The sequence below is a fragment of the Haemaphysalis longicornis genome, unplaced genomic scaffold (assembly GCF_048455015.1).
Source record: "Haemaphysalis longicornis isolate Haplotype H1 unplaced genomic scaffold, Haemaphysalis longicornis Haplotype H1 scaffold_10, whole genome shotgun sequence".
NCBI lineage: Eukaryota > Metazoa > Arthropoda > Arachnida > Ixodida > Ixodidae > Haemaphysalis > Haemaphysalis longicornis.
In genome coordinates, this window is record NW_027526204.1 from 117,185,337 (window position 1) to 117,199,103 (window position 13,767).

The 13,767-nt window shown below is 47.9% G+C and overlaps 1 protein-coding gene across 1 annotated transcript in view; it reads left to right on the forward strand.

Annotated features, from left to right (window-relative positions):
- Nucleotides 1-6,225: 6,225 nt before the first annotated feature.
- The window catches only part of LOC144160049 (alpha-1,6-mannosyl-glycoprotein 2-beta-N-acetylglucosaminyltransferase-like), a 34,673-nt gene continuing 27,131 nt past the window's right edge, over nt 6,226-13,767 (forward strand). Inside the window, exons 1-4 of the mRNA XM_077691669.1 lie at nt 6,226-6,252; nt 6,655-6,906; nt 11,444-11,541; nt 13,559-13,658. Coding sequence (XP_077547795.1) covers nt 6,226-6,252; nt 6,655-6,906; nt 11,444-11,541; nt 13,559-13,658 — 477 coding nt within the window. The remainder of the gene's footprint in view (nt 6,253-6,654; nt 6,907-11,443; nt 11,542-13,558; nt 13,659-13,767) is intronic.

The following is a 13,767-nucleotide window of genomic DNA, read 5'->3' on the forward strand; positions in this document are numbered from 1 at the left end:
CGGGCTGGACAATTTTGAAATGCTGAATTATGCCATTTATTTCCGCATCGTTCGCACAACTGAAGCTTGCTTGCAAACTTCTTCTGCTGAACTGTACCGCGGAACTCTACAGCTGACTGCGGATGGAAACGTCCATCTTGGAGGCCACCATCTTGCCTTCCCGAACCCGGTGGAATGACGTCACGGCCTCCCCGGCTGGCCAGGCCATCTTGAATTCCTGTGCCGCCATCTTGAGCGCGCCGGCCTCCCCGGCGGCCCATGCCATCTTGATTCTCCACGCCGCCATCTTGAGCGCGGCGGCTTCCCCGACTGTCATCTTCCGCGACGCCACCTTCTCCTCGTCGACCTACTGCTTGTACTTGATGCGAACCGAAGGCTTGGTTCGCCAACGACAAAGATTCAAAACTCCGACCAATCTCTTCAGCTTTCTCCAAAGACAACCTTTCGCCATGTGCGAGCAGCTTTTCTCTAACCTGGGGGTTAGACGTTCCATGTATGATTTGATCTCGGACGCGCTCCGCGTACGTCAGCCCGAACTTGCAACGTACGGCTTTCTCCTTTAGAGCGGTCACGTATTCTAAAAAACTTTCCCCCCGAAATTGACGACGGCTTGTGAACTCATGTCGTTCAACAAGCGTATTTGTGGACGCAGCGAAGAGCCGGTCCAGCTGCTCCAAAAGTTGGTCGAATTTCGAAATCGGGAACCATTAGAATGTCAGGAAGAAAATAGTGAACAAACAGATCCAAATAGCCATGTAGACAACACAAGGGAAAATGAGGGGGTTTCTGGATCGTCAAATAATGCAAGTTCAACGTCTACGCGTCCGCGCCGTAAGACTAAGCAGCCTCAGTGGCTTCGCGAATATGTGCAGTAAGGGGTATACGTACGGTTCATGCTGCCAAGCAGGAAGGAGAGAGATGCAGGAGCAGAAGCAGAAGAACGAAGTAGGGCGAGGCCTAAGCGATGGTTCGACGAGCGTCAGCACAAAAGAACGCTAGGCCTCGCGACGCCAGACGCGCCGGACAGTCACACTCGAGCGAGGTCAAACGCACTCACGTTTTCATTCTGCCGGACCCGTCGACGACGTCGTCGCAGCAGAAGAAAATGATCCCATCCTCGTCGCCAAAAAGATGTTGTGTCGTGGGCGACGGCGAGCGGCCTCGGCAGCGACGGGAGCGAAGGCTCAGCGCGCCGGGCCCACGCACAAGCCCAAGAAGAAGGAGTGCGGCCTGCTCGTACCAAGATCAGAGCCCAAAGAGAACGTTTATTGTTCGACAGGACGACACCTAGACGCATACGCACGTGACCCGTCACGTGCGACCACAGCAACGACATCTAGTTACAATTAACACAACCAAGCGCCCACAGTGAGCGGGCGCTCCACTAGAGGGCGCCACTACACCACAGTTCGCTTGACTGATGTGCGCTCGCTTAAGACTCAGTTCGCGGTCCCTTCCTGAGACTCACTTCGCGCCGCCGACGCAGAGGCTCATCATCGCTGCCGTCGGAAGAACATGAGTGAATGCTGCCTCAGCGCACTGCGGCTGCGCTAAAATATCGCATTAGGGAGTATCGTAATCGCCAGCCAATTTTCATCATTTAAATTGAAGTATGTCATAACCTAGACTAATTTTTGGTGTTTTAAAATATTGCTTTGCGTTCATTAGGTCATCTTATGTTAGCTTAGGTTAGGTTACCTAACCTTAGGCTAAGAACAGCGATGTAGTGCCAGCTACTTCTGGACGCGGCACTTTTTTGCGCGACACCGGTGCACGTAGATGTAGTGGAGTGCTTATAGTACTGGCGAACGGCAATCTAGACACAGCCTTTTATGTTTGTTTACCCGTGTATGTTAGAGCTGGATTATGAGCGTAACGGAATGCTAGTGTTCCTTGTAAGAATCTTCAGTTTTCGGATGCGATGACGCTAACGAAAAGTCCCAAGGCTGTAGCTTAAAACGTTTATCAGTTCGTAGCCGTAAATGTTCACAATTCCGAGGTTTGGGTTGAAATTGAACAACTAAGCGTGCCTTGCGAAATACTTGAAATACTGCGAAAGGCGCACCTCAAGACAAAACACAGACGTTGGTCAGCGCAGTCAGTGCTGTAGGAGCGGACGCCCAGTGAACTTAGATGCAGCCGGCGCCCCCTTGTATCATTTGCTGATGGCGCGCGCCTTTCGTTTTTCCCTTTTATCCCACTCTGCGCACCACCCCTCTAGGAACCAACTAGCGATTAGACAGCCCCACTGCACAACCGCACGAGGCGCCGAGTTGACATTGGCTGGGCGTGAAGGTCGTATGTACGCCACGGGAATGAGCTGTTTTATGGGTTTGACCTTCAGGGATGCAGGTCGTGTTCGCGTGGCCTGTATTATGATCATTACAGCAATTTGAGTGTTTTTCTCGCACCGCCATTGAAATGCCCGTCTCTCTAACGCCCCTGCAGGGCTGTGGTTGGCACGTTCTGGCCGCGCGCAGTTGATCCTGTGCGGCACCTCTGTGATGTTCTTCCTGCTCGCCAGCGGCTGCTTAAGCGGAATCCACCCGCCACCTGACAAAGCCACGTTCCCTACATTTTCTCCACGTAATAGTACGTACCGACACTACCGTGTTGTCAGCGAATCTTGGATAACAATTTTTTATGTTACGTCGAAAGCTGTTCCTAGCGTTTCTGACGTTCGAAAATAGTGGGCGGTTTTTTCCCCCTCGTTTTAAATAAACCATGAAAACAACATACACATGATTTGTTCAATGGTTACTTTGAAATGCTGGATGCTCGAGTGGCGCACGGTGTTAGCAGGCAGACCATACCGGTACACCCTTTTTGGAGAAAAAATTCAGGTTTATTAGTGGCAATGTGCATACGGGTGGTGTAAGATGTATAAAAATTTTTTGAAATTGCTTAATTGACAAGTCGGTGAGCTAAAAATGTAGCGTGTTTTTTTTTTCTTTTTTTGCAAAGAAGGATGTGATCGATAGGCGAAGTGTATACTTCCGCGACGCGAAACCCGGCTGGCAAGGTCAGCTTGAGACTCCAGTTCCCTGAGGCTTGTATGGCAGCAGTAGACGTAATAAATAAATCTGGCCGCACGATTTGATATGGCTTCCAGTGTCTTAGTAAGAGTTTGTTGGTGGGGAACCCTTAATTCAAGCGAAAATCAGTTGTTCGGAAAAACACATCTATGTTCCAGCTTCGGGCGGGCTAGAGTTAAATAAGTTATAACGTAAACCTTTGATGCCCAAAACTTTATTATTTTGCTCAAGCGTGTGAGGAGTTTTTTATGATCTAAAAGTACTTCCGACATCGCAAATATGAAGTCCGAAAAGTTTGGTTGATTAGGACGGACACTAGAACGCACTGGGCACTGGGAAACACTGGACACTGGCTGCCCGTATATCACTTGAACAAGAAAGCTACCTTGATCACCATGATTTATGGTTCAATTGAAGACTTTGTATTGCTATAATTTGTAATAACGACAAAATTGCACAATTTCGGTTACTTGTCACTAGCTCATTAAGCCACTGGGGCTCGACGCGAGTTGACACGCGTAAACAGCATTTTTTTAGCACATGGAAGTACATGCGGCCCTCTCTGCTTTAATTTTTGAAGGTCCGGTATCCTTTGCCTGTCGATAGATGGTGTTAAATGTCGAAAAAACCCACAAGGTGCGAGAGAAAAAAATTCTGTTTGAGTTCCTGCTCCTGAGCAACACTGGACATCAAAGGGTTAACAGAAGGCGGGGCTGGGCGCTAGTTTCAATGGAGACAGCAAAGAACACGCTTAGGTGAGTTCGACTTCTGCGAATTTGTGAGGAATAATGTATTCAATCAGCAATTCTTTGATAAACAAGTTGTCATCACCACCCATAAGACACGGTTTGATTCTAGCTGCGAGCGCAGGTCTTGGGCTACTGGTTTCAGCAACTCCACAGCCAGAGGAATTGCGGCGCATCGCGGAGAGACTGAACACGGAGCAGGTAACGACCCCTCGTGGTGTGCGAGTTCTAGTGTGTATATGCGTGTCTGCTGAGATAAACACACTATCTGTCGTCCACCTGATGCGCACTTTCCGGTGTTCACAAGCAATTCTGGCTCTCCTGGACTTGCTAGCTGGCAGGGTGTGCAGGTGCCCCAAAAAGTAAACGAAGTATGGCTTCGGGAAATTATAATAATTTCGATTTTATGTGGCTGCCAGCATGAATAGAATATGTGCAGCCGGATTTTATTCTAGAACGACTTTCTTGAAGAGTCACGTATAGGTTACCGGCTAGGCACATGGCGGAGAAATTCCCTCTAAAAACTCCAACCTCGTGCTGCGTTTAATTTTTGGGGCACCTTTACAGGACTCTAAAGAGGCCAGCTGCAATGATCTGCTTGCATCGTTGGTACGCTGATTCGCCAGCTGTACATACTATGCTTAGGATCATACCGGAACATAAAGAGGCCGTGAAGACAAAATGCAAGTTTGTTTTCTTCGGAAGATTTCGTGTTTTATGGTGCCCCCAGCACTTGTCCGGAAGCAGACGATGCTTTATTCACTGCTAATTTAATCAATTTACCTCAAAAGTTTGATTCTGGTGCCAAAACGTGTGTTTAAACGACGTTTGCAATGACATCATCATAAGAACAGGTCTCTCAGCTAAACTTGGTGTGCAGCGGAGACTTTCTTACTATTAGTCAACCTAGATGGCGCCACCACACCGGGGCAAGCTGTCTTCTGTCATTGGTTTGTGACCGTATTTAAACCTGCCTTGTTTTTGTTCATGGAGAAAATAATCGTTTCGTGAAACATGTATGCTCGCTCGACAAATATGGTCACGTAAGACACCGCCGCTTACGTTAATCGACCAGAGTCGTCTGAGACAACCCCAAAGCCCCGCAGTGCTGTGCATTCAAACGAAGCATAGTACGCGCAGTACTAACAGCAGTACGCATCGATACTTTTATGTTTACTTGTACTTTCGTAACTTTCTCTGTTTGTCCCACCATTCTTACTGATATAAAAAGAATTCGCCCTAAATTTAAGCGCAACTAGGTCGTTCGGCAAGCTTATCAGTTCTGCCTAATTTGCGTTTGCTTTTACCGGCCTTCGCCAATCGCAGAGCTGTCTGGTATGACATCATAGGTTCTGTTGCGGGAAGTGAGCTAGTGGGTCGCATGGCCATTTCATTTTTTCGTAACTGTACAGCTTATTTGAGCGAAGTTTGCGTTAAAAGTGGTGTCAGAATGACTCTAACGAGGAAATCTTTTGAATGAAACAAACTTGCATTTTGTCTTCATGGCCTCTTTAAGTAGCGCCTCTAAATTTGAAGCCGCGACAGAATACCGGAACGCATACACGGACGGGTACTGGTCCATTAAATTGATCTACTGCGCGGCCAGAAATTGGTATTGACTGCTATTAACAATAAGTCTCTAGCGTTCTTTGATATCACGGCTAACGAAGGAGGGCGACGGATCGCCAAGAGGAAGGCGAAGGGGATGGCGAGGAACATTTTTTAATCAAGAAAAACATGCGCGGCTTCCTGTGTGATAGCTCAGCATTGAGTGAAATATGGGAACTCCTCCCTTTTTAGGCATCGATGGCCAACCACAACGCAGCGGGAGGAGTTAGAAGCGGTGAAAATGGCGGAGAAAGGGCGAGGCAGGATTTGCAACCACCGCTGTAGCCTACAACAATTTAAAGAGCCTAAAAGACGAAGGCGTGCGAGGGTGAGAAGATTAGCGATTTTTTTTTGCACCGGAGGGTGTGATAGTTCTTAGAAGAGTAATCTCTATGCCTTCGTCGTTATACGGAATCAGGGAAAAGAAACTGAAAAACTAAAATATTCACCGACACGGGCAAAAAAAAATATATTGCGAGTGGTTACGATTAAGAAAAAGATCTCACGCTTCATTAAAACGAAGATGTTAACGGTGGATTTAGGGGAACTAAAATGGGTTAAGGACGTTAAAATACGTTGTGCTGTGTCGACGGTTGGGCGTGCATATAAAATATACCCATCACAAGCCTGCCTTCCGCCTTTCAAAGCATGTAAGCAGACCTAAGCGCCCCGGGAAATATTTCATTCGGAACTCTCTCAGTAGGTGCACCACGAGTGCAAGTAAACAGCGTGGCGGCTGTGTAGACGGGTGGACTTCCGTAAGAAATCTTCCCGTAACTACAGTAGGCCAGGCGTTCTCCTTCGAAACATGTAGGTAGACTTACGTTCCTCGAGAAATGTTTCACCCGAAACTCTCTTACGAGGTGCGCCACCTGTCCAAGTAAATAGCTTGGCGTTTGTGTCGACGGGCGGACGTACTAGCGTATAAAATGTACCTGTCACAATAGTGCGCCAAACTTTTGCCTTCAAAGCATGTATAGGTACCTCAAGTGCCTCGATAAAGGTTTCACCTGAAGTTCTCTGAGGAAGCGCACTAAGTCCAAGTAAATAGCGTGCAGCTGTTTCGATGGGTGGACGTGCGTTTAAAATGTACCCATCAATAACAAGGGGCGTTCGCCTTCAAATCACGTACCTAAGCACACTTGAGTGCCCCGAAAAATGTTTCACCCGAAACTCTCTTAAATGGTGCGACACTACTCCAAGTAGATAGCGTGGTGGCTGTGTGGACGGTTGTACGTGCGTATAAAATGTACCCGTCACAATAGTACGCCCGGCTTTCGCCTTCAATTGTTCCCCTCAAACTCCCACAGTCGGTGCACCACGCGTCCAAGTTTGGCGCGTTGGCACCCTCGGACCCGGTGATCGTTGTGCAAGTGCACGACCGGTGGCACTACCTGAAGCACCTTCTGCACAGTCTGTCCCGAGTGAGGGGCATCGAGCGCGCCTTGCTCGTGCTCAGCCACGACCACTACGATGAACAAGTGCTGGGCGTCTCCAAGTCCGCCAACTTCTGCAAGGTGCGTCCGTCGGCGATTGTCAATCCTTTGCGAGGAAAGTCGACGGGAAAAATTTTAGACACCTGTAGATGCATCGTCGTAAATAAAAACAGAGCACAAAAAAGGCGGGGACAAAGTGGGCCCGAGAGACAGGACGAGCGCTGGTCGTCCTGTCTACGTGTCTATTTGGACCCCGTTGTTTTATGGGCGAAGGGCGTCTCATGTCGTCGTCTCATGTCATCGTTGATGTAGTGACGGCACTAAACCACCGGGACAATCGTTCGCGCCTCGCGTAAAACGTAACGCGTACCAAAGGAGCACACCAGGACACTCGATTTCCAACTCCTCGCGCTAGAACGCTTCGTGATTCAAAGACACGGGACTTTTACAGCAAAGCTGTATACCTCTACCCCCAACGGTTACATATACGTTGGCAAAAACGCCAATGTGCCGAGAATACACTTATTCACTGCATGCTTTGCCCTTCCCTAGGTTTCACGTACGTTAGTGGAGATGTCCAGGGATTTTTTTTGTTCCCTTTTGTAAGATCTTAACAAACTAGTCCAGCAAAGCATTCGTTCTATTAGATGCATTGCGCTGGGCCTCTTTAAAAGAAGCGAGCGCTATTTGGGTCAGTGCGGCTGTTCAAGAAATATAATAGCCCGTAGCCTAAAAATGGTAAATGTTAGACATCGTTTGTGGCTGTGACGAGTAGGAGTCGGGATTTACGCGTACGCTTGGAAGGTTGATTGACTGACTGCAGGGTTTAACGCGCCGACGGAATGCAGGCGATGAGGCGCGCCGTAGTGGAGGGCTCCGGATTAATTTTGACCAGGGGATCTTTAACGTGCGCCGAAATCTCGTACACACGGGCATTTTAGATGCGACGCATCTCTTTAACTCGCCTTGTCCCTCCGGCGTCTTCCGTAGTCCGTAGTCCGCATCCCTCCCCCTTCTCCTCGCCGCGCCAGCTGAGCTAACGCCGCTCTCACCGCAGCGCCATCTGCGTGTTAGCGCTCGCTCCCGTCGCCGTGCCAGCTGTGCGTCAGCGCGCGTTAGCGCTCTGTTAAACATCTAACACATGCGCATGCGCTGCTCTCTCTCATTCCCATCACCATTAATGCGCGGTACACATAAACGCGGTAACTGCGCCGCTCCGCTCAGTCGTTGCGCCACCCGCCGCGGTGGCTCAGTGGCTAAGGCGTTGCGCTACTGAGCACGAGGTCGCGGGTTCGATTCCCGGCCGCGGCGGCCGCTTTTCTGATGGAGGCGAAAAGCAAAAACGCCCGTGTGTACGAGATTTCGGCGCACGTTAAAGATCCCCAGGTGGTCAAAATTAATCCGGAGCCCTCCACTACCGCGCGCCTCATCGCCTGCGTTGCGTCGGCGCGTTAAACCCTACAATCAATCAATCAATCAGTCGTTGCGCCGCTCCGATGATATCCGATGACCACCGATGATTTGAATGGAGATAACAGGCCTGCTATCGCGATAGTCGGCGCAACCGTACGTAATATAATGGAAACAACAACAAATTGACACGCTAAATGGAAACAACATTATGGAAACGCAACGGAAACCACACGATGTGTCGCATCTACCCATGGTTCCCCTCGCGGGAAGATGGTGTAAATTTTTGCTTTTCGCCTCCATCAGAAAAGCGACCGCCGCTCGAGGCCGGGAGTCGAACCCGTGACCTCGTGCTCAGCAGCGCAACGCCTTAGCCACTGAGCCACCGCGGCGGGTAGGGTTGGAAGGTTGCAGAATGTCCGACCTGCATGGCGCTGAATTTTAGGTATCCTATTTTGCAGTTACGTAACTGCGTCATTAAGACAAGCGGCGTTCCGTTTTCAGATGCATGCTTGGGGCTTCCTGTATGGTATTCACTGAAAACTTTAGCTGTGAATTTGTTCGCTGGGCGACACTGGAAACGGCCACGGACATGGCCGAATTAAGCCCCGCGAACTTGGAGTGGCTTGTGCCACTGCGCTCGCACGCCGCAGAAAATGAAAAACACAACCGTTCGTCGTCTGCTTCGCTTCAACCCGATTCTCAACGGTGGTGTCAACAGAGATGTTATTAATAGTACTCACATTGGGGTCGAGGCATTACTTTACGTTCGGTGGGGTAGAGCTCGGACAAGTACCGCCATCCCGCCCATTGACGGCGCACTCATGTGGTTGCTGCATGCGTGCCTCGCCATTGATCACAAGCTATACGGCTATCGGAGGAACCACACACACTCTCCTTCCCACAGTCCTTCGGAAACAAAATCCTCCGTACGCCACTTACGGGTAATGTCCGTTACAGGAGCTAGCCGAAAGTACGAATGGGGGAACCTTTTCCTGGTTTTAAAATGGGCTATTAACTGTGTCTAGAAAGGAAACTCCGCGTAGCCAGCAACAATGACACTGGAGAGGGTTTTTATTTACTCCGCATGTTCATATTCCGCCTGCATCAGAGTGCATGCGAAATTTAAAATCGAAAAAAATCTGCGGAAATCGAGAGCATTGTCTACTAATGCGTAGCATTCTTATGCCGCTTCTCTATAGGGTGAGTTCCTTACACCCAAATATGGCTATGACTAGCGAACGATGTTCTATTATGTTAAGTTTTCTTTTGTTTATTTTCGCCAATGAAGTTTTTCCCCCCGAAGATACAAGGCGTCCTGCAGAGTTGGTCCGTTTACGCTATTTGTTTATTCGTATTTCCAGCGTTATTTTCGGGCTTCTTTCGCTTTGTCGTCGGGTTTTTGGAGGATATGTATAAGATGCACATTTTATATTTTGTCAGATCTCTTTTGTTGCAACTGTATTTTTTGTAATTTTCTTATTTTCCAAAATCGTCTTCGACCAACCATCTCAATTTACGCTAGTATAACGATGAAGGTGTTACTTCCGCCAAATCGGCATTTCTGTGGAAATGCAGTGTTAGATGGTTCGCCATTCTCGGTAATTATTTCTACTTTTCTTATTTCTTGGTTTTTCAAAATTCTGTTCGACCACTTATCTCCACTTACGCTATTATAACGATTAAAGGTGCTACTTTCACCAAATCTGCATTTTTGTGGAAATGCAGAGTGTTAGACGGTTCGCCATTCTCGCTACTATATTTCTATTTTTCTTATTTCTCGGTTTTTCATCATTCTGTCCGACCACTCATCTCCATTTACGCTATTATTACTATTAAAGGTATTACTCCCGCCAAAGTTGCATGTTTGCGGAAATGCAGAGTGTTAGACGGTTCGCCATTCTCGCTACTTCATTTTTACTTTTCGTATTTCTCGGTTTTATAAAATTCTGTCCGACCACTCATCTCCAGTTACGTTACTAAAACGATTAAAGGTGTTATTTCCGCCAAATCTGCATTTTAACACGAAAGTGTTTTATGCCCGGGAACACCAAGATTTCACTGACGTCATATCCCTCACGGAAGTGACGTCGCCACAAAACAGTGCCATTGACGCGGCGGCGCCCAGATTCGAGCCCACGATCTGTCTCGCCTCTCGCCACAACGGGAGGTGCGTGGCGCTCTGCCCAGTGCGCTATGAACTGAGACGTGAGCAGCTCTACGAACGCGCCTTACGTCCTCCCCTATGACTCATTCAGATGGTGCTGCCGTCTAGGAGAGGCGAAGCGAAGTATCGCATCATGACGCTAATGGGCGCCCGCAGTTGGCGCCTCAATGCCAGCGCCTTCGTGTACGGGGGGCACACTCCGATTTCGCGTTGTTCCCATGACCGTTATGTGTTTCAAGCTGATGTTTCTGTGCGCGTCATTTTTGGTTTTGTTGTCCCGGAATAAACCGGTTTTTTTTTTGTTTCTTGAGTGTCGGCGTCACTTCGTCTGCCGGGGTCAGGCTCACGAACTCTTCGCACATGAAGGAGGTTCCTTTGACAACTGCTCCTGTGAAGGCCCCGATCGCTTTCATGTTTTACCGATCCCCATGAAAGAGGGACCAACCACCAGTTTTGTGGAAACGCAGGGCGTTAGACGGTTCGCCATTGTCGCTACTTTATTTCTACTTGTCTTATTTTTTGGTTGTTCGAAATTCTGTCCGACCACTCATCTCCATTTACGCTATTATAACGATTAAAGGTGTTACTTCTGCCAAACATGCATTTTTGAGGAAATGCAGTGCGTTAGACGTTTCGCAATTCTAGCTGCTACTTTATTTCTACTTTTCTTATTACTTGGTTTTTCCAAATTCGGTTCCACCACTTATCCCCACTTACGCTATTATAATGATTAAAGGTGTTAATTCCGCTAAATCTGCGTTTTTGTGGAAATGTAGGGCGTTAGATTGTTCGCCATTCTCGCTACTTTATTTGTACTTTTCTTATTTTGACGTTTTTCAAAATTCTGCCTCACTCATTACCGCTATTTACGTTATTATAAAGATGGAACTTCCGCCTGGATTTTTGTGGCAAATCTGAATTTTTGTAGGAATGCAGGGCGTTTCAAGGTTGCGGCTGTGGGGGTATACTCGCCAAAGAATGCTACGCATAAAAAGGTGCGCTTCACGCTTAAATGCTGCCCTGTCCTCCTATATGTCGCAGGTGATGCAGATATTCTTCCCAAACTCGACGCAGCTCTACCCGTACCAATTTCCCGGAAATGATCCGAACGACTGCCCGAGGAACACGCCCACTGAAACGTAAGTAGCTTTTCGAAACAGGAAGGGGATAACTTAAACTGTGCAGAGCGTCCGATAAAGGATTCCGAACCAGTTTCCAGAGAGGCTGGAAGAAACGTGTTGCGGGGAGCAAGCTTATATCGTGTACTGCACAACACACCACGACGGCATTTTAAAGAGACCCTGCAACACTGCCCCAAATCTTAAATGCTTGCTGAGCGTAACAAACAAATTCAGAACTTAGGATGGGGGGGGTCGCACGTTGCATCAGCAGAAATTGCTGCTCCATGCCCATCAGATTCCTGTAAAACTTGTTCAAAATATTTTGCTCTCTTTCCCGGTCTTGCCGTTCTTCGAGCACTCCAATTACGTCATTACAGAGGTGTAGCGGCTATTGGCCGGCTTCGTTTCAGTTGCAGCAATAAATGGGTTGGCGGCTGCCTTAAAAATGTCGCCACAAAAGGAAAGCAAGGACAGAAGACGGATCTTCTGCGACGAGCAAATCACGTAGGGCCGCAACCTGCTGGCGATAACTATAGCTTCCAGAATGCTTCCAGACGCGGAGAAAAGGAGGAAAGTGTTTATCGAACGTGTTATACAGTCCCTTTAAAATGTGTAGAAAGCCCTTTTCATCCTTCCGGCGTCACAGAGTGAAGACTAACTTGAACAAAATCGCATTGGTGGAACGAATTTGTTTTTCTTTAGCTGACCGAAAGACGCAATAGGTAAATTGTAGTCGGTATTCACTTACTCGAACTGCAAAGAAGCGACGGGCTGTAATTCTAGGAGCATTCCTTGAGGCGTACCTCACTCAATCCGCGGATTGAGTGAGGTACGCCCCAAGGAATGCTCCTTGGTACGCCCCAAGGTACGCCCCAAGGTACGCCCCAAGGTACGCCCCAAGAAGCATACCCCGCGGGGTATGCTTTCTTGGCTAAAAGTTCAAGGGGGAATTTGCGCTCCTGGTTTTTGATTTTTGCTGCTTAAGATGTCATTATAAGCACTAAGCCTGGTGGGGAATACACTCTCCAGGATGTCGATTGGTATGTGTACTATATTAGTACCTCGTCCTTATGAACTTGTGTTTTTATTCCACTAAATAGGCAAGAATTTTTTTCTTCTGACACCATATAGCTAGCAGTCAAAATTCTTGAGCGCTAAACGCATACAGTGTGATCTATTGCACGAATACCCGTCTGATTATATACCTATCAGACCATTTTAATTAACCACACGTAGGCTCGTAAAGTTTTTCTTGAACTCGCTGATATATTTCCCGGTCGCATAAGAACACTTAAGTGCAGTTTTATCTGATGACAATCTCTCTATATATCGTGTTCTCCCCCCCCCCCCCCCCCCTTAAGTGCAGTGGGGACAGCATCAAAATGCTCGTTAATGACCCGCCGCGGTGGCTCAGTGGAAAAGGCGCGTTGTGCTGCTGAGCACTAGGACGCGGGTTCGATTGCCGGCCGCTGTGGCCGCTTTTATGATGGAGGCAAAAAGCAAAAACGCCCGTGTGTACGCGATTTCGGCGCATGTTGAAGATCTCCAGGTGGTCAAAATTATTCCGGAGCCCTCCACTACGGCACGCCTCACCGCCTGCGTCAATTGCGTCGGCGCGTTAGACCTTACAATCAATCAAAATGCTCGTTAACACAGCGCTGATTAGCGCTCCAAAAATGAATATTCTTGTTCAGAAACCATCATTTCTGTATTTGATGTATATGTTAAGCTAAATACACTGGAATAATTAATTTCTGAAGTTTGTTATTCTACTTACGCGCATGTACGTTTTGCCGTTATTCAGTTAGCATCAGGGCACCATTGCTTTTTAGCTAATTCTTCGTGGCTTATTCATATAGCGGGTCTGTGAGCCTCCCTTTGTTTCATTCAACACGCATGTCAAACGGGGCAGTTACTGGAACTAACCTTTATCAAATGCGAATTTTTTGGAGTCCTTTGCGGCTATGTTTGCAAGAAGTAGCTGTCTCACTGAACAAGATTTCGACGCGCAATTTTGGTTCTTTCATATTTGCAGCGCTCGTAAGATCAAGTGCAACAACGCAAATTTCCCGGATCACTACGGCCATTACAGGGAGAGCAAATTCACTACGATGAAGCACCACTGGTGGTGGAAGGTGGGTACGCTGTGCAGGTGCACTATCGACAGATTAACGTAAGCATCAAGAATGAAAATTTCATTCATAACTTAGGTTTCTTTGCGCGATCTAAGAGCTAACTTTATTG